The 19770-nt window shown below is 46.6% G+C and overlaps 1 protein-coding gene across 6 annotated transcripts in view; it reads left to right on the top strand.

Moving 5' to 3' along the window:
• LOC147116981 (5'-AMP-activated protein kinase subunit gamma-2-like) overlaps window positions 1-19770 on the top strand; it is a 564967-nt gene that overhangs the window by 502980 nt on the left and 42217 nt on the right. For all 6 annotated transcript variants that reach the window (XM_085987492.1, XM_085987491.1, XM_085987493.1 and 3 more), the window contains 3 exons: window positions 8845-8890; window positions 15190-15244; window positions 17650-17776. In XM_085987492.1, the coding sequence (XP_085843618.1) occupies window positions 8845-8890; window positions 15190-15244; window positions 17650-17776 (228 nt within the window). The remainder of the gene's footprint in view (window positions 1-8844; window positions 8891-15189; window positions 15245-17649; window positions 17777-19770) is intronic.

Here is a 19770-nt window from a genome sequence, read left to right as displayed (position 1 = left end):
ACTTTGCAGGTTCATTTTGATTTGCCCTTGTATCTATTTAGAAGAGACTGTGGGGGCTGCACTCTGAGCTCTTTCCCTGGGTCTCTCCATTGTTCTTTCCAGCAGATTTGATGTACAGGTCTCTCCAGGCCGAGACTCAATGCTGCAATGAACAGGATGTGGATGAAGACCAAGATAAACCCTCCCCTTTAAGATAAAAACAGAAAATGCTGGAGAAACTCAGCAGGTCAAGCAGCATCTGTGAAAAGAGAAACAGAGTTAACGTTTCAGGTCAATGACCATTCATCAGAACTCCCCTTTAAGAATTGGCCGTTGCCAGTGTTCCATTGCTGACTGACATCACATGAGCTTCGCCAGCGCTGTGAGTTAGCGCCTCGCTCCTTGGCCTTTGCGCCTTAAGACAGATGTGAAGCGTCTGATTTAGCGCTCCAATCACCTCCAGGGGCGATAAAAGCCAAGTTTGCAGTCGGAGGCGATAATTAGTGCCAGGCGCTAATCTTTGCGCACGGCCGATAATTGTGCCCCAAATGGGGCGATACAGAATTTCTCCCCCATAGTTTCTTCTACCTTTTAATTCTAAGAAGTCATTTTTGTCCCCTTACATGCAGTTCATAGAATCATAGAAATTTACGGCACAGAAGGAGGCCATTCCGCCCATTGTGTCCGTGCCGGCCGAAAAAGAGCAACCCAGCCTAATCCCACTTTCCAGCTCTTGGTCCGTAGCCTTGCAGGTTACGGCACTTCAAGTGCATATCCAAGTACTTTTTAAATGTGATGAGGGTTTCTGCCTCTACCTCCCTTTCAGGCAGTGAGTTCCAGACCCCCACCACCCTCCTGGGTTAAAAAAAAAATCTTCTCAACTCCTCTCTCTCATCCTTCTACCAATTACTTTAAATCTATGCCCCCTGGTTATTGATCTCTCTGCTAAGGGAAATAGGTCTTTCCTATCCACTCTATCCAGGCCCCTCATAATTTTATACACCTCAATTAAGTCTCCCCTCAGCCTCCTCTGTTCCAAAGAAAACAAACCCAGACTCTCCAATCTTTCATCGTAGCTAAAATTCTCCAGTCCTGGCAACATCCTCGTAAATCTCCTCTGTACCCTCTCTAGTGCAATCACATCTTGATGCAGTCTGTATGGATTTTCAGAAAGCATTTGTTAAAGTAGCAGATAAGCGACTTGATGTTGAAGAGAATGGCACGTGGAATTAAGGGAAATGTGGCCACATGGATAGAGAGATGGTTGGAAGGCAGAAAGAACAAGGTATGAGGGGAAGAGTGGTCCTTAAGGATCTGTGTTGGTGTTGCTCTTATTTACTATATACACGAATGATCGAGATTCAGGAATTGAGAGAACAATATCAAAATGTAATAATGACACCAAGACCCTGAGTTTCCTCGGACTTTCTGCCGCTGTGCTGCTGTAGTTTCATCAGAAGTGCAGTGGAAACCCCGTTTACGGGCATATACAGGGTTCCCGCATCACCTCTGATGAAGTAATGGCAGCAAAGCCGCAGAAATTCTGAGGAAATTTAAGGCACAAGTTGTGGGGTATGGCAAACTGTGATTAGGATTACGAAAGACTGCAGGAGGACATAGAGAGGCTAGCAGGATGACGGATGCCATTCAGTAAGATAAAGCAATGCATTCTGGAAGTGAGAATACGGAAGGGAAGTGCGCCTTGAATGGTAAGTGTTCAGTGGTGTGGCGGAGCAGAGGAAGCTTTGTGCGAAGTTACACAGTTCGAATGACGAGTGGCGTGAATGGGAGGTGGCAGTGCAAGTAGATGAGGCGCACAGACTCTTCTGGTTTTATATCTAGAGGTAAAATCAAGGAATGAATGTTGAATTTGCCCCAAGACCTCGGGCAGCAGTTGCATATTGTGTGCAGTTTTGGGAACCCCAGCTAGACCAGTTCCTGGCTGGGACGGAGATCGGGTCTCATCAGATGTAGATGGAATACCAGATTGTATAAGCATAGTCAGTGTGGTCTCCTGGATTTTTTTCCCTAATTGGCCTTGGGTTTTTATCTTTTTTTTTGCCTCTCCCAGGAGATGACATGGCTGCTGGTGGATAGGGGGTATCATGATGCTTCAGGCATTCTGGCTATGTGGGGCAGGCTTGATGTACCAGATGGTCTTTGCCTGCCTGTCATTTTCCTATGTTCTATAATAAAGGATATTAAAGCAAAGGAAAAGGTGCAGCATAGATCTGCTAGAATGCAACCAGGGGTGAGGGGGTTACAGTTATTGAGGGAGACTTAAGAAGTTAGGGCTTCTATTTCCATTCGAGCTGAGAAGGTTAAAAGGTGACTTGATGGAGGTTTTCAAAATTATGAAGAACTATGTTAAAATAAATAATAGACTGTATGCACTGTATGGGGATGTTATAACAAGAGGGCATAAACTTAAAATAATCTCAATTAAAAGGAAAGTTTGAAAAATATTGGGTGGTTAAAAGGTGGAATTATCTGTTGTTGAAGCAAAATCCATAAATTGGATAAACAAGAGGAATATTTAAAGGTTAAAGGGGTAAGCAGGACTCGGCTAAGAGGCGCATGTGCAGAAAAACGCCAGTGCAGACTTTATGAACCAAATAGCCTGTTTCTGTGCTGTAACAGTCCGTGATTCTAAGACTGCAGCACATAAATAATCTCAAACTTTGAGCAGAAATGGTCTGTGCAGAAAAACACCAGTGCAGACTATATGGACCAAATAGCCTGTTTCTGTGCTGTAACAGTCCATGGGGGAAAATTCAGTTGTTTGCGCCTCCCGTTAGCGCCTTAAGAGGAGACTAATGTGGCGCAGAGCAACTAGCACCCGGGCGCGGCGATGTTTGCGCCGCTCGCGAAATTAACTAGACATTTTGCGGCGGCGCTAAACACTGCCGCCACGACCTCTTGCGCCGGCAGATGGTGACATCAGTCGAGTGCGCAATGCCCCGGACCGGATATTGAGTGGCGCCCCCCCTGCCTTACCGCCTGCCGCTAGCAACGACAGGTTGAGGGGAGCGTTTTGCAGTCAGAAAGGGACTGGGGGAGCGCTATTTAAAGGCGACCGCTTCCTGCCTCTTTTTGTTGGTGACATTTGTACACCACGCATTCTGAGAGAGAGACTTCTGGAGAGATTCAACGCTGTGTGAAGGAGTTTTGAGTACTGAGCAGCACTTTGCAGGTTCATTTTGACTTGCCCTTCCTTGCTTCACCAGCGCTCTGAGGTAGCGCCTCGCTCCTCGGACTTTGTGCCTTAAGACAGGTGTGAAGCGCCTGATTTAGCGCTCCAATCACCTCCAGGGGCGATAAAAGCCAAGTTTGCCGTCGGAGGCGATAATTAGCGCCAGGCGCTAAACTTTGCGCACAGCCAATAATGGCTCCTCAAACGGGGCGATACTGAATTTTTCCCCCCATGATTCTAAGACTGCAGCACATAAATAATCTCAAACTTTGAGCAGAAATGGTATGTGCAGAAAAACACCAGTGCAGACTTGACGGACCAAATAGCCTGTTTCTGTGCTGTAACAGTCCATGATTCTAAGACTGCAGCACATAAATAATCTCAAACTTTGAGCAGAAATGGTTGGTTCGAGGTCAAGTACCCAGTAGTGCCATGAAAGGATGGAATAAATAAACTATACTGATGAACTTGGTGGGAATTACTCGCTATGTCTTGACAGATGCAAGTACGGCACTGAAATTCACAGATGATGAATTTCATGAAGTGTCACCCAGCAGGGAGAAGGAATGTTGTGGTGGGAGAATGAGACAGCTGTTGCTGCCCTCGGGGCAGTTTCTAACCATCTGAATGGACCGCCCACCCAGAGGTCAATCAATACAAATTTTGATGAATGGGTCTATCAAAAGGTTGACCTTGGAGCCGTATTTCAAAACCAGACTGCTGGAAAACAAGAAAAATAATTGGAGAAATAATCAAGGAAAGCTTTTTATTTTTGACTCAATATCTTTGTTAAACACAACTATGTCCTACATGTTGAAAGGCAGTCTGTAGGCTAACAACGGAGCCAATTATCTAAATAACTGTGCCTTATTAAAGTATTTTTTATGTATGACATGATTTGAAATGGAAACTGACATTGTACACAGCACCGTCCCAAGTTTAAAATAGACCCAGCAGCTAAAGATATTTACAGGACTACTCTTCTGAGTGACAAGTTATTAAGTAGCTTCAAAGTAACTCGGCTAAAGCATTGTTCTCCCAGTGCTGTCGTTCAAACTCAGCTTCTCTCACTGTACAGGTTTTGTCAAGTTTGATCTGGGCACGATAGCTGGCAGTAACACTTTTCACCTCCTGAGTCAGAAGGTTGTGGACTTGAGCCGTTGATGAGGAATTTGAGCTCATAATCTGAACTGATAGGCCCTTGTAATACTGAAGGAGCTCTGTGTTGTCAGAGGTGCCATCCTTTGGATGAGCCATTAAGCTGAGACCCTGTTTTCTGGTGCTTCAGATCCCAAGGCCTGGCATGAACGAGAGAGGGAAGCCCAAATGGGAGGATTTGACTGGGATGTGAGTGGCACAGATCCCCACACCAAGGACAGGGAAACACTCCGTAAAATTCAAGCTCTGGTTGATGTTAGCACCTTTTGGATTCCTGGATAGGAAGTTGCTAATTTGAATGGGATGGAGCGCCTCAGCTATGAAGAGAGACTGGACAGGCTGGAGTTGTTTTCCTTGGAGCAGAGAAGGCTGAGGGGGGGACCTGATTGAGGTGTACAAAATAATGAGGGGCATAGATAGGGTAGATAAAGAGGAACTTTTCCCCTTAGTGGGGGGGTCAATAACAAGGGGGCATAGATTCAGGGTAAGGGGCAGGAGATTTAGAGGGGATTTGAGGAGGAACTTTTTCACCCAGAGGGTGGTTGGAATGTGGAACTCAATGCCTGAAAGGGTGGTAGAGGCAGGAACCCTCACAACATTCAAGAAGCATTTGGATGAGCACTTGAAATGCCATTGCATACAAGGCTATGGACCAAATGCTGGAAAATGGGATTAGACTGGACAGGGATGGATGGGCGGCGCAGACACGATGGGCCGAAGGGCCTCTTTCTGTGCTGTAAAACTCTATAACACGCTGTCAAGTGGAAGAGAGATTCCCCCCACGTAATGAATGAAAAGGCAAATTGGATTAGTGAGAGTTTGGACTTGTGTTGCACATTAACATGACCAGCACAGAGTGCCACTGGTAGAATTGGTAGTGATGTATGCCAAGCCTGCCAAGCTTTGCCAGTTTTGTGCTTCAACGCATCCCAAATGAACTGATTAACCATGAGGTGAATTTCTGAATCTTGTGTTTAGTATTCACGGTTACAGTTTGCATAACCATAAAATGTGCCCTTGTAAACCCATTTACTTTTTAAAATTTTGTATGGGGTTAAACTGTGACCTATGGACCTACACTATGATACCACAAGTACGTAAAAGACCATCCCTAATGCAAAGTATTTGCTTTAAGTTCTGTTGCCTTTTTAGGAATGTTTACAGGATAAAAAGGACACCTTGTATAAGGTTCCTACAGTGTGCCTTATAGAGCAGCTAGTGTGCTTCTATTTCTTGTTTTAGCAGTGTGACTGTTACTACATAGAACTGGTTTTGATTTTTTTTAAAGTACTAATTGCTTTCTGCCTGCTTTCACATAACACAAGCCATCAGAAATCTGTGGTCGGAATGTAGGAACCCTCTTGAGGACAGTATTTCACTAAAAACATTTTGGGGGCTAAATTCAGTTGATTTGTGCCTCCCGTAATGGGGCGCTAATCAACTAGCGCCTGGGTGCGGCGCCGCTAACGCCTCCTGTGAAATTCAGCAGGAGGTTAGTGGCGGCATTAACCGTTAGCGCCGCGTTGTGCTGCTGGCGATGACGTCAGCGCTGTGCTCGCGCCCCGGCTGTAATATTGGATGGCGCCCCCTGACTTACCGCCGGACGCTATGTCTGCTGGGGTCGGGGGGCCTACCTACGGCCGGGGTGGCGCTAGTTAAAGGGGAGGTGGCGGGCGGCCATTTTTGTTGATGGCCACCTGCCAGCACCTGCCCCCATTGCTGTCCCCAGACCCCGTGAAGCCCCCCCCCCCCCGTGGGGTGCCGGCTGCTCTCCGTGAGCCCGGCACTCCTCCCTCTCGGCGCTACCTGGGAAAATTGGCCGCGGGGCGCTAACTTTTTCGGGCCCCTGCAAAGGTAGCGCCCCCTTCACGTCCCCGTGTTTTATGACGAATTACAAATCAACTCTATGGTTTGTGCGGCTTTATCACTGTCTACCCCCTGGCCCAGTCTACTGCTGTAATTTCCTCCAGCTCCCAGTGTTGCATCGTTGATTATATTTGGGAGCAGGAGAGTTGAGGGCCAGAGACCAGGCAAGGAGCAGGAATAACAGGATCAGGCAGAGAGCAAAGTGAAAGACTAGATCAGGAGCACAGAAGAGTTCAGGAGATCAAGATCAAGTGAGTGGGCAACCAGCTAATAGGGGCTAGAATCGGTGATTTGACTCCCCAGAGTTGCAAGCTTCAATGTCTGCAGGTTTGTCTTTTCTAGATTAAAAACTGTTAAATTTGCACCTTTTTTTAGATGTATTTCCTCCTTCCTTTCTTTCTCCATTCTTTATTTCTCTCTTGTGCGTTCTCTTTCTCATGTACTCTCGTTCTTGCTCTCTTTTCTCTTGCTTTTTCTTCCACTTTCTTCCTCCTCTCTTCCTGTCATAGAATCATAGAGCACAGATGGGGGCCATTCCACCCCTCGTGCCGGCTCTTTGAAAGAGCTATCCAATTGGTCCATCTCTCTTTCTAGCCCTCACTCTCTATCCCTTGCTCTCTCTCTCTCTCTTGCTCTGTCTCATATAATATGTAAAATCTTTTAAATTCCTTTCCTCTAAGGCAATGGGTAACTATGTTCTGGTTGAGTTGGGATAAATAGTGTAAACCTAACCCATAACTGCATTTTTATATTTTACCATGTAGTGAATAGTATTGCTTTATAATATCTTCTGGCATCTTTCAACCTGTTTGGGTTGTTGGAAACCCACTGGTGCTAATGTATAATGTGGGTGTATAAGCAAAGGACTTGCATTTATATAGCGCCTTTCACGAGCTCAGGATGTCCCAAAGCGCTTTACTGCCATTGAAGTACTTTCAAAGTGCAGTCACTATTGTAGTTGAGGCAAATAGCATTCAAGGGGAAGCTAGATAAACACGAGGGAGAAGGGAATAGAGGATATGCTGATGGGGTTCGATGACGTCGGGTGGGAGGAGGCTCGTGTGGAGCATAAACACCAACACGGACCAGTTAGGCCAAATGCCCTGTTTCTGTGCTGTAAATTCTATGTAATTCTACGTATGTTTTTTGTACATTTTATGTATGCGTCGCAAGGAAACACGGGAGCAAATTTGCGCACAGTAAGCTCCCAGAAACAGTAATGTGATAATGACCAGATAATCTGTTTTTAGCGATGTTGGTTGTTGGCCATGAGTCTATATAACTCTGTTTAAGGATTTGATGCTGTAAAAGCAAACGTGAAAATGCACTGATTTGCCAAAATGGGAGCAATTCCACTAATTCTGGAGAAATCCAAATTTTGTTCATTTCTTTCCCTTGGTCATGCAGTATTCTGTGATATTGTTGGGTATTGCTATGAATAAAAGGTTTATATTGTGTACCTGCAAATGTTCAGCTACCAATTTAGATTAAAATACCTGCTTGTTTCTAGCAACGGCACTACCTTGAAAGAAACTGAAGAGCTAAAATAAAATTTCTACTACTCCGCTGTCCAAGTTTTTTAACTTTTGGGGGGGAATTTTGGCGCGCTCGGGGCAGGTTCGGAGGCAAGACATCCGTCAAAATCGCAAAGATTGACAGCGGGTCGGTAAAACCGCTGTCATCCCACCTCCAGACAATCTTCCCAGGTGTCGGGTCCATGCGCAAATCAGGGACCCGACATCTAGCAGCGGGAAGATTATAGGCACTTAACTGCTTGTTAACAGGTTGTTAACAGGCAGCTTAGAGGCTTCTTGCAATTTTGACAAGTCTACTGCGGGCTTCCTGACATCCAGACACCACGCCAGGCAAGTGTGGCGTGCTGTGGGTTTACTGTAATGTTTGTGCATTGATGACAGCTGCAGAAGTGGTGTGAAGGACCCAATGGTACACTGGTGAGTTTCAGAGGTAAGAAAATGTTGGGAACATCATTTTTAATGTATTTAGACTTTTCTGTAGGTGACAAGTTTTGAATTGTGTGTGTAGTCCCACCTCATTGGGAGAACCTCTCTCACCAGTGACAGATCGCTTCTGTAACCTCACAGCTGCCATCTGTTCTAGCCTAAGGAGGGAGTCACTGGAGAGCCTGGGTGCAAGGGCTCACCTTTGTACTGTGATTCAGTGTTTGCAGCACCTCAATGCTGTCAAACACTGAAAAATCAGCTGTCAAAAAAAAGTGTGTGGCTCCTTTAAGAAAACCGGCATCTGACGCCAGCTTCCTCTTAATTGGCCGGCAAGCCCGCAGGGCAGGCTTAACCAGGCCAATTGACGCAAAATCGCGTCTGTGCGTCGGACGTCGTTGGGAGCGGGATTGGAACCCTGAAGGCAGCTGTCCCGCCCCCAAGCCGCATCCACTGGAAAAATCGCGGCCTTTATGTTTCAACCAAACACAATGTCAGATTGGACAGGTCACTTCAATCTGGGGTTGTTCACACTGACAGGTACATTTCTCCCTTTCAGTGACCAAGTTTTCTACATCTCCCATTTTGTTCACTGGCATGCTGTTTGTTCAAATGGGAGAAAAATAAGCACCGTCTCCTAAAATCTTTGGGGTTGTTTCAGTAATAGATTACCATTTTTTTCTGTTGTAGGTACAGATCTATGAGCTGGAGGAGCACAAGATTGAGTCATGGAGAGGTAAGAATAAAATATATAAATTTATGTTTGACTCCTTCGCAGCCTGTCTGATACTTCACCTAAACAGGTCATTATTCATGTCTGAGCAGTGACATTGATTGCTTGGCAGGCTTTCTCACAATGGAGGACATCATAGCTGAGCTGGATCCTGTTCACATATCGCCATTTTTAAGTAAGGGCCACTGTAACAGTGATTGTGAGCAGAAATCCTGGTTATTTTTTTCTCCCCTTCCCAAAATCTAGGGTCGTTGCATTCAGCTGTAGTGCTACTGCTGGCCTGGCTGAAATACAGTAAGTTAATTCAGCAGAGATCTGCGATCAAACCTGGGAGCTTCCTAATCTTCATGGCTCATAAGCAACGGGTTTACCTCTGAGCCATCGGGACTGCTAAAATAATCATTTATATTCAATATTTTGAAAGCTTATTGACTAATGTCACATATCTGCAGTTTCACATGTTTTGCTGTGTATGGCATTTGTAAAGGATCTATATGGGACAACTAAATCACTTAAATCGATCTATTTATCTTTCTGTCGTATCATCATGTTTAAAAGATGGTATATGTCTGACATGCATTTCTTGCCTATCACATTTCAAGTGGTGCACTCAAATTTGTGTCGCACTTTGTTGACACAGGATCTAGAATCTTCGTAACCGCTGAGTGACCTCCCAACCTCACTTAAAACAGAAAGCCAGCGTTGTAACCTACAGCTCGAACCCCAATTAAACTCTGACCTTGCCCGGTGCAATTAAACTCTGACCTTGCCCAGTGCAATTAATCTCTGACCTTGCCAAGTGTTTACTTAATAGCAGTTGGATGTAAAGGGACACAGCTTCACCTTGGAAGAATAGCATATTCTGCATTAAATGGAATGACATGGTTCGTATGAAGCAGCATATCATCTGGCCTACCGTGTGAGTGTGTCGAGATGTAATTCAGCCGCTGTAATAATATCAATGTTAAATATATTCTATTTCCTAAATAATTCCTCATTCATAAGCCGCCATCTTCCCTATTGGAACACTGTCTGAAATTATACATTTGGTTCCTCAATTGATTTCAGAAGAAGCTGGAGTTTCACTTATTGAAACATAAGATTCTGAGGGGGATGGACAGGCTAGATGCAGGGAGGATGTTTCCCCTCGTGGGGGAATCTAGAACCAGGGTCACAGTTTCAGAATAAGGGGTCGCCCATTTAAGACGGAGATGAAGAGGAATTTCTTCTCTGAGGGTCTTGAATCTTTGGAATTCTCTACCCCAGAGAGCTTGAATATATTCAAGACGGAGATAGACAGATTTTTGAACTACAGAGGAATCGAGGGTTCTGGGGAGCGGGCAGGGAAGTGGAGTTGAGGCCAAGATCAGATCAGCCATGATCTTACTGAATGGCGGAGCAGGCTTGAGGGGCCGAATGGCCTACTCCTGCTCCTATTTCTTATGTTCTTATGTATAGCAGAGGCAATTTATATATACAGATTGACACACATTTCATATTTCCATGTTTCTAAAAGTGCAAAATATTCAAATTCCAACGACGAGCATTGAGGAAATTTTACCAAGTTAAAGTTGAACCAGCTGTTCTTTCTTTGTCCACAATGTTTTCCCCTGCCATTTTCCTTGTTCGTAAACTCAAATATCTAAACCTCGCCATACCAACGAAAGCCGAGGCTTGGAGTTGATGTTTACAGTCAGTATGGGGGGTTCTCAGCTGCCTGCAGTTCCCAGGATGCCACAGAAGATTTGCGAGTAATTAATTCAAAGTTGTACATCAGCGCGCATGCACATGTCACACTTTGCTCTGGATAGGAAGCGATCTTAAGATGCTGGTGCTTCTAATCTCCAGTCTGGAACTGACCTGCAGATTCCAATCTTAAAAGTTCCATGACTGAACAGCAATAAGCTCTGAATGGTACGAATCTCTGTTTACTGAACAAGAATTATTGCCTGAAAGAAACACAGCTGCACCTTGGCAGAACAGAACATTGTGCCTCACATGTTATAACACTTCTGTCCTTTTTAAAGTGCTACCATTAGACTTGTCGTGAGCAACGCCATGGGTGATCCATTAGTAACTGTAGCTTTCCTTTCGATTCTCTTTCTCGCACCCTACTGTCCTTTGAGGTGTGGGAGTACAGTTCCTTCCGCAGGTGCTGGTAACACACCCAGGTGGCTATCTTTTCACTTTGTGAGCCTAGGCGATAAGTGTTGGCACTTATCCTAAACCTCTCCGCCTCTCTACCGCGCTCTCCTCCTTTAAGAAGCTCCTTAAAACCTACCTCTGGCCAAGCTTTTGGTCACTTGTCCTAATATCTCCTTATGTGGCTCGGTGTCAAATTCTCTGAAGCGCCTCGTCCGTTGTGCAGCTGGGTGGGACTGTACTCGCCTGGTTCCATTCTTTTCTATCCAGTCATAGCCCAAGAATCACCTGCAAATGGCTTCTCTTCCCGCTTCTTTGGAGTCCCCCAAGGATCTATCCTTGCCCCCCCCCCCCCTATTTCTCATCTACAGGCTGCCCCTCGGCGACACCATCCAAAAACACGACGTCAGGTTCCACATGTACGCTGACGACACCCAGCACCACCCCTCCACTGTCTCTAGTTTGTCACACTGCTTGTCCGACATCCAGTACTGGATGAGTAGAAATTTCCTCCAACTAAATATTGGGAAGACCGAAGCCAGTGTCTTCTGTCTCCACCGCAAACTCCATTCCTTAGCCACCTACTCCATCCCTCTCCCTGGCAACTGTCTGAGGCTGAACCAGACCGTTCGCAACCTTGGTGTCGTATTTGACCCCAAGCTAAGCTTCCGACCACATATCCGCTTCATCAGCAAGACTGTCTACTTCTAACTTCGTAACATCGGCCGACTCCGCCCCTGCCTCATCTGCTGCTGAAACCCTCATCAATGCCTTTGTTACCTCTAGACTCGACTATTACTATGCTCTTCTAGCTGGCCTCGTGTCTTCCAACCGACATAAACTTGAGCTCATCCAAAACTCTGCTGCCCGCCTCCTAACTTGTACCATGACCTGTTCACCCATCACCCCTGTGCTCGCTGACCTTCATTAGCTCCCGGTCTCGGCCTTGTTTTAAAACTCTCCATGGCCTCGTCCCTATCTCTCTAGCCTCCTCCAGCCCTACAACCCTCTATGATCTCTGCGCTCCTCCAATTCTGGCCTCTTGTGCATCCCCGATTTTAATCGCTCCACCATTGGCAGTCGTGCTTTCAACTGCCTAGGCCCTACATGGGCCTGCTTTGGGATGTCCTCAAAGTGAGAGTGACAGTATTCAGACAGCCTGTGACATGGGTTCAGTTTCACTACTCTTAATAACCCCACATTTTAAGGTGGACTTCAGCACCCTACCATACAGTGGCATAACTTTGTGTGCTTCATAGAGTTCGATATTCGTAGTAAATAATCTATGTTTGAGGATTTGTGTCTGTGTAAGTGATGAAGGGAGATGAGCATTTTTTGTTCCTTGTTCTCTTTCCCCTTCTCCTAAAGACACTGACCTCTTGCTGGAGTTTGGCTCCATGGGCAACAGTTACCTTGCCTAAGTGGTCATCATTCCATGTATGTGTCTTAACAGCAAGCACTGGGAGATCATTTGACTCTAGAGGCATTACAGCCAAGCCTAAACCAGCCCTCATTAACACTTACAGCAAGGAATGTTTCCCTTTTCCTGTAGCTCCATCCCAGCTGAGATCAGCTAACTCAACAGATCAGGGAGCAAGCTGGAGGTCTTCCTGTTTTATGTGGCTCAGTTACTGGGTAAATCTGTTAAGCCGTCAGAAGTCCCGAGTATATTTCTAAATCTCCTTCTTAGGCAGTCCCTCGGAACCGAGGATGACTTGCTTCCACATTAAAAATGAGTTCTCAGGTGACTGATGAGTCCAATGCGGGACCTACAGTCTCTGTCACAGGTGGGGCAGACGGTGGTTGAAGGGGCGGGTGGGTGGGGTGCTTGGGTTGACGTGCGCTCCTTCCGCTGTTTGCGCTTGGCTTCCGTTTGCTCCCGGCGAAGAGACTCGAGGTGTTCGGCGCCTTCCCAGATGCTTCTCCTCCACTTTGTGCGGTCTTGGGCCAGGGATTCCCAGGTGTCGGTGGGGATGTTACACTTTTTCAAGGAGGCTTTGAGGGTGTCCTTGAAGCGTTTCCTCTGCCCACCTGGGGCTCTCTTGCCGTGCTGGAGCTCCGAGTAGAGCGCTTGTTTTGGGAGTCTCGTGTCGGGCATGCGGACAATGTGACCCGTCCATCGGAGCTGATTGAGCGTGGTCAGAACTTCGATGCTGGGGATGTTGGCCTGAGCAAGAACACTGACGTTGATGTGCCTATCCTGCCAATGGATTTGCAGGATCTTGCGGAGGCAGCGTTGGTGGTACCTCTCCAGTGCTTTGAGGTGCCTGCTGTACATGGTCCATGTCTCTGAGGCATGCAACGTCACAACATCACTGCTGCCCTGTAGACCATGAGCTTAGTGCCGGGTTTGAGGTCCTGGTCTTCAAACACTCTCTTCCTCAGGCGACCGAAGGCTGCACTGGCACACTGAAGGCGGTGTTGGACTTCGTCATCGACGTCTGCCCTTGTTGACAGTAGGCTCCCGAGGTATGGAAAGTGGTCCACGTTGTCCAAGGCCTTGTCGTGGATTTTGATAATCGGGGGGCAGCACTGTGTGGCGGGGGCAGGTTGGTAGAGGACCTTTGTCTTACGGATGTTTAGTGTAAGGCCCATGCTCTCGTATGCTTCGGTGAAGGTGTTTACGATGGTTTGGAGTTCGGCCTCCGAGTGAGCGCAGACGCAAGCATTGTCTGCATACTGTAATTCGATGACAGAGGATGGGACGACCTTGGATCTGAACTGGAGGCGACGGAGGTTGAACAGTTTCCCGTTTGTTCTGTAAATTAGCTCCACTCCAGTGGGGAGCTTACTGAGGGTGAGATGGAGCATTGCAGCAAGGAAGATCGAGAAGAGCGTTGGTGCGATGACACAGCCTTGCTTGACCCCGGTTCGTACGTGAATTGGGTCTGTGGTGGAACCGTTGGTCAGGATCACGGCTTGCATGTCGTCGTGAAGCAGGGGGAGGATGGTGACAAACTTTTGAGGGCAGCCGAATTTGAGGAGGACACTCCATAATCCCTCACGGTTGACAGTGTCGAAGGCCTTTGTGAGATCAAAGAAGGCCATGTACAGCGGTTGGTGCTGTTCCCTGCATTTCTCTTGTAATTGACGTGCGGTGAAGATCATGTCCATTGTGCCCCTTAGTGGATAATAGCTGACCTGGACCTCCTTTCCTGACTTGGAGAGTTTTTGTGAATAAGAACTGGACATTTTTTATGCAAAAAGAACTGAAAATGTTAAAGTAATGTAGTTGAGCACCCGTGCACAAAACCATAAGAACATAAGTAGGAGCAGGAGTCGGCCATTCGGCCCTTCGAGCCTGCACCGCCATTCAATAAGATCATGGCTGATCTTCTACCTCATCTCCACTTTCCTGCACTATCCCCATATCCCTTGATTCCCTTAATATTCAAAAATCTATCGATCTCTGTCTTGAATATACTCAATGACTGAGCCTCCACCGCCCTCTGGGGTAGAGAATTCCAAAGATTCACCACCCTCTGAGTGAAGAAATTTCTCCTCATCTCAGTCCAAAATGGCCGACCCCCTATTCTGAGACTGTGACCCCTGGTTCTAGACTCCCCAGCCCAGGGGAAACATCCTCCCTGCATCTACCCTGTCAAGCCCTGTAAGAATTTTGTATGTTTCAATGAGATCACCTCTCATTCTTTGAAACTCTAGAGAATATAGGCCTAGTCTACTCAATCCCTCTTCATGTGCACTCAATGCAGCGGAATTCAATGGAGGTCACAGTCTTGCCAAAGGGATGCAGGAAAAATGAGGGTCTCCCTCGCCTGCTTCTATGCAACTTCAAGTGGCTGCTCCCAAATGACATGCACATTTGAGTTTCTCCAAGATGCTAAGCTTCACCATTCTTGCTGACTCTGTCAAATGGAAGGAAAACCATCTTGGGTCATTTTTCCTTTTGCCTTCCATGAAGGAGTGGCATTAGCGATATCTCATGAGATGAGTTTATCGTCTGGCTAGCCAAGACCCGAATCTCACCGAGTGGGAATCACAGGCTGTGAACCTGCGCCCATGTCCATAGTACTTCCCATTAGAACATCAACGTACACTTCTTTGTGGTCCTTTTACTCAGCTATAGTTTTGTGAATAATCTTGTCTGTGGCATTTCTTTATACAGTGCATCTGACATATGTTTTGTTTTCTCTCCTCAGAGCTTTATTTACAAGAAACATTTAAGCCTTTAGTGAACATAACACCAGATGCAAGGTAGGGAAACCACATTGCATAGTTAATATATTTAATGTGGTTGGTTTGATTGTCTTTGCCCACAAAACTTTCAAGTCTGTACCAGTGGTCTAAATGGAAGAGCTGGTGGGGCGGGGAGAGCTGCAGCTAGTCTCTAAAGACCAGATATAGCAAGAAAATAGTCAAAGGATTGGAGAGGGATAGGATAAACACATTGGTATTGGTTGCGGGAAGGGACAAGCTAAATGCCATGACGTGATGCTGCTTTGGCTCTCTGGTTAGTCGGGTTCAACTTTGCCTGACGCAAGCTGGTGAAGTTATATTATCCAGTTCAGCTGCCAGATGTTTTCAAGGGAATCTAAAGTGATGAATTTTGCAAACTTTATAGGAAGGGTTTCACTGGAGGGAACCAAATTAGACACATGGAAGAAAAATTAAGCATTTCTAAACATTTAGGGCGCTAACTTCGCCAGGGCGCTACTTTTAGCCTCCCTCTTGGGGCGCTGCGAGGGAATATCGCGGCGCTACGTGCCACAGTGCCATGCACTGCGTCACGTCACGCCGCAGTATTACAGGCCTTCCTCCCCTTCTTAAAGGGGAGGGGCCTTGCGCAGCGCGACCCGGGGCCCAGCTGGACCCCCGGGGATCGGGAGTGCCGGCAAAAGAGCCCGGCACTCAAGAGAAGTGCCGGGCTCGGGAGTGGAGGCAGGTGCTGACAGGCGGCCAGCAGCAAAAATGGCCGCCCCGCACCTCGCCTTTAATAGAAACATAGAAGATAGGAGCAAGAGTAGGCCATTCGGCCCCTCGAGCCTGCTCCGCCATTCAATGAGATCATGGCTGATCATCCAAATTCAGTACCCTGTCCCTGCCTTCTCCCCATATCCCTTGATCCCTTTAACCTTAAGCCTTAAATAGCGCTTCCCTGGCCGCAGGTTGGCCCCCCCTGACCCCGTCGGATATAGCGTCCTGCGGTAGGTCAGGGGGCGCTCCCAAAGATCGCCGCTGGGGCACGAGTGGGGCGCTGCACACGGCGATGATGTCATCGCCGGCAGCGCAGCGCCACGGGGCGCTAACGGTTACCGCCGTCGCTAACCTCCCGCTGAATTTCGCGGGAGGCGCTGGCGGCGCCACGCCTGGGCGCTAGTTGCTATGCGCCCCATTAGCACCCTCTTATGGTGCTAACGGAAGGCGGAAAGCAACCGAATTTTTCCCCCTTAGTTTGATATTGGTATCTTTAATTCTGTCACAGCACACGAACGCTTAATAACCGGCCTCATTTCGAGATTATGTCGTACCTTAACTCTAATATTGCGTCGGTTAGTCGGTTTGATCTCCAGGTAGTTTTCTTGAGGGAGGAGTCAAGTCATTCAGTTCAAATGCAAGCATACTGTGATTTTGTTTAGAGGTCTGGCATCTTTTTGAATTTAAGAGACAGTTATTTGAATAACTGTTTGGCTCTGCTTACTCTTTTCAGGGATATTTATTAGTCTGTGCTTTTCAATTAGTTTGATTTGGAACTTTCTAAAGAGAGGTTGTTTGACTGGAACCCCTGAAGAGAATGAGATAAGCTAGACAACTTCCTTAGTTAGCGAGGAAAGGATTAAAAAAAACTATGAATAAAAAGTAAATATAGTTATGAGTTTAGCAATAGAGTTGTAAACCACTTATTTTCTACTGCATGCATGGCATAATGTATCAACTACTGTTAGTATGAATGTATTGTTTCTGCTTGTTCTTTTACTGTTTAATGAGTATCATTAAGCAGTTAAAACCATAAAATAAAGTCTAATGTGACTCACTGTGGAATCCCATGGAGGCAAGGGAGAGAATCAGTAGGTGAAGGAACTGTTTTTCCAAAAGAAGTGGATTCTCTTTTCCTCATCCCAGATGTGTTCCGAGGCTTACCTAGATATCAGGACAAATAAAAACATTCTCCAGGATGTAGCCAGCTAGGGTTCATTTTCAAAGAAACACAGAAGCCGAAACTGTCCAGAGTAAAAAAAAAAGTGGATGAATACTTGAAGGGGAAAAATTTGCAGGGCTAGGAGGAGAGAGCAGGGTCGTGGGACTAATTGGATCGCTCTTTCAAAGAGCCGGCAGAGGCACAATGGGCTGACTGCCCTCCTTCTGTGCTGTATCATTCTATGATTCTAAAAAAGTGTAAAAGAACTCCAAAACAGAACTGATATTTACCTTTTTATTTCTGATACAAAGGTGTTGCTGTGGTTTATTAAGTACACTATGCAATAGAGTGCTGCAGTCTTCCTAATCGTGCCTACAATAGAATCTGTACTGGAGTGGAACTTGAACCCACAACCTTCTGACTCTGAGCCAAAGTGTTAGCAACTGAGCCACGACTGATGGTTCTCGCTTCTCCAATAACTGCTCACGCTGCTGTCACCTTCAACTTGTTTTTTTTCTTTCAGCCTCTTCGATGCAGTGTATTCACTCATTAAAAACAGAATTCACCGGTTGCCAGTCATTGACCCCATCAGTGGAAATGCACTTTATATCCTCACTCACAAAAGGATCCTAAAGTTCCTGCAGCTTTTTGTAAGTATTATCTTCTGAAAGTACATCAGTCAAAAGACATGGGGGGGAAAATTCAGTTGTTTGCGCCTCCCGTTAGCGCCTTAAGAGGGCGCCAATTGGGGCACAAAGCCCCTAGCGCCCGGGCGCGGCGATGTTTGCGCCGCTCGCGAAATTAACTAGACATTTTGCGGCGGCGTTAAACACTGCCGCCACGATCTCCTGCGCTGGCAGATCGTGATGTCAGTCGAGCGCGCAACGCCCTGTTAGCGCCCCGGACTGGATATTGAGTGGCGCCCCCTGCCATACCGCCTGCCGCTAGCAACGACAGGTTGAGGGGAGCGTTTTGCTGTCAGAAAGGGACTGGGGGAGCGCTATTTAAAGGCGACCGCTTCCTGCCTTTTTTGTCAGTGACATTTTGCACCACGCAGTCTGAGAGAGAGAGACTTCTGGAGAGATTCAACGCTGTGTGAAGGAATTTTGGGTACTGAGCAGCACTTTGCAGGTTTATTTTGATTTGCCCTTGCTTCGCCAGCGCTCTGAGGTAGCGCCTCACTCCTCGGCCTTTGTGCCTTAAGACAGGTGTGAAGCGCCTGATTTAGCGCTCCAATCACCTCCAGGGGCGATAAAAGCCAAGTTTGCTGTCGGAGGCGATAATTAGCGCCAGGCGCTAAATTTTGCGCACGGCCGATAATGGCGCCCCAAACGGGGCGATACTGAATTTTTCCCCCAGGTGTTGCTGTGTGTCAGTGGAGCTTCTTGCCTGTTTAAATACTTGTACAGGTTTTTTCCCAGTGCATCTGTGCATTTCCCTACAATAATGCATGTAGTGTTGGAAAGCAAATACAGTAATATTATCTTCAACCTGATTATAAAACAGGGTGTCCGTAATATTCCCTCTGACAGCCTAGTGCTTGGGTGCTCAAACTGTGGCCTGCGATCCCACAATCCTGGCACAACTCACATTTGATCATGTGATACTGAGCCGGACAGATCAGAGCATCCCAGGTTTGATCCCTGGTCTGTTCTGAGCTGGTTGATCTCGGCCACAACAGCAGGTGAAGTGCCAGTGGGCTAGGGAGGGGACAAATGATGCAGGGTTCTCTCTCACTGTACAGGGTTCTCTCTCACAAGATTGGTGAAGTCAAGCGTAGGTCCCTTGCAGTCAGAATCAGGGGAATTTATAATGGGGAACAAAGAAATCGCAGACCAATTAAATACATACTTTGGTTCTGTCTTCACAAAGGAGGATACAAATAACCTCCCAGAGATGTCGGGGAACATAGGGTCTGATGAAAGGGAGGAACTGAATGAAATCAGTATTTGTAGGGAAATGGTGTTAGGGAAATTGACGGGATTGAAGGCCGATAAATCCCCAGGACCTGATAATCTACATCCTAAGGTACTAGAAATAGTAGATGCATTGCTGGTCATCTTCCAAAATTCTATAGACTCTGGAACAGTTCCCATGGATTGGAGGGTAGCTAATGTAACCTCACTATTTAAAAAAGGTGGTAGAGAGAAAACGGGAAATTATAGACCGGTAGGCCTGACATTGGTAGTGGGAAAAATGCTAGAGTCTATTATAAAAGATGTAATAGCAGAGCACTTGGAAAACAGTAACAGGATCAGACAAAGTCAACATGAATTTACAAAAGGTAAATCATGCTTGACTAATCTACTGGAATTTTTTGAGGATGTAACTGGTAGAATAGATAAGGGAGAACCAGTGGATGTGGTGTATTTGGACTTTCAGCAGGCTTTCGATAAGGTCCCGCATAAGAGATTGCCGTGCAAAGTTAAAGCACATGGAATTGGGGGTAAGGTACTGACTTGGATAGAGAACTGGTTGGCAGACAGGAAGCAAAGAGTTGGAATAAACGGGTCTTTTTCCGAGTGGCAGGCAGTGACTAGTGGGGTACCGCAGGGATCGGTGCTAGGACCCCAGCTATTCACAATATATATTAATGATCTAGACGAGGGAAGTAGATGTAATATCTCCAAGTTTGCAGACGAGA

This window comes from Somniosus microcephalus, chromosome 5, assembly GCF_052327205.1.
Source record: "Somniosus microcephalus isolate GS21.2 chromosome 5, FLI_Smic_1.0, whole genome shotgun sequence".
Classification (NCBI taxonomy): Eukaryota; Metazoa; Chordata; class Chondrichthyes; order Squaliformes; family Somniosidae; genus Somniosus; species Somniosus microcephalus.
Note: the sequence above shows the minus strand (reverse complement) of the source record. Positions and strands in the feature narration are given on the sequence as shown.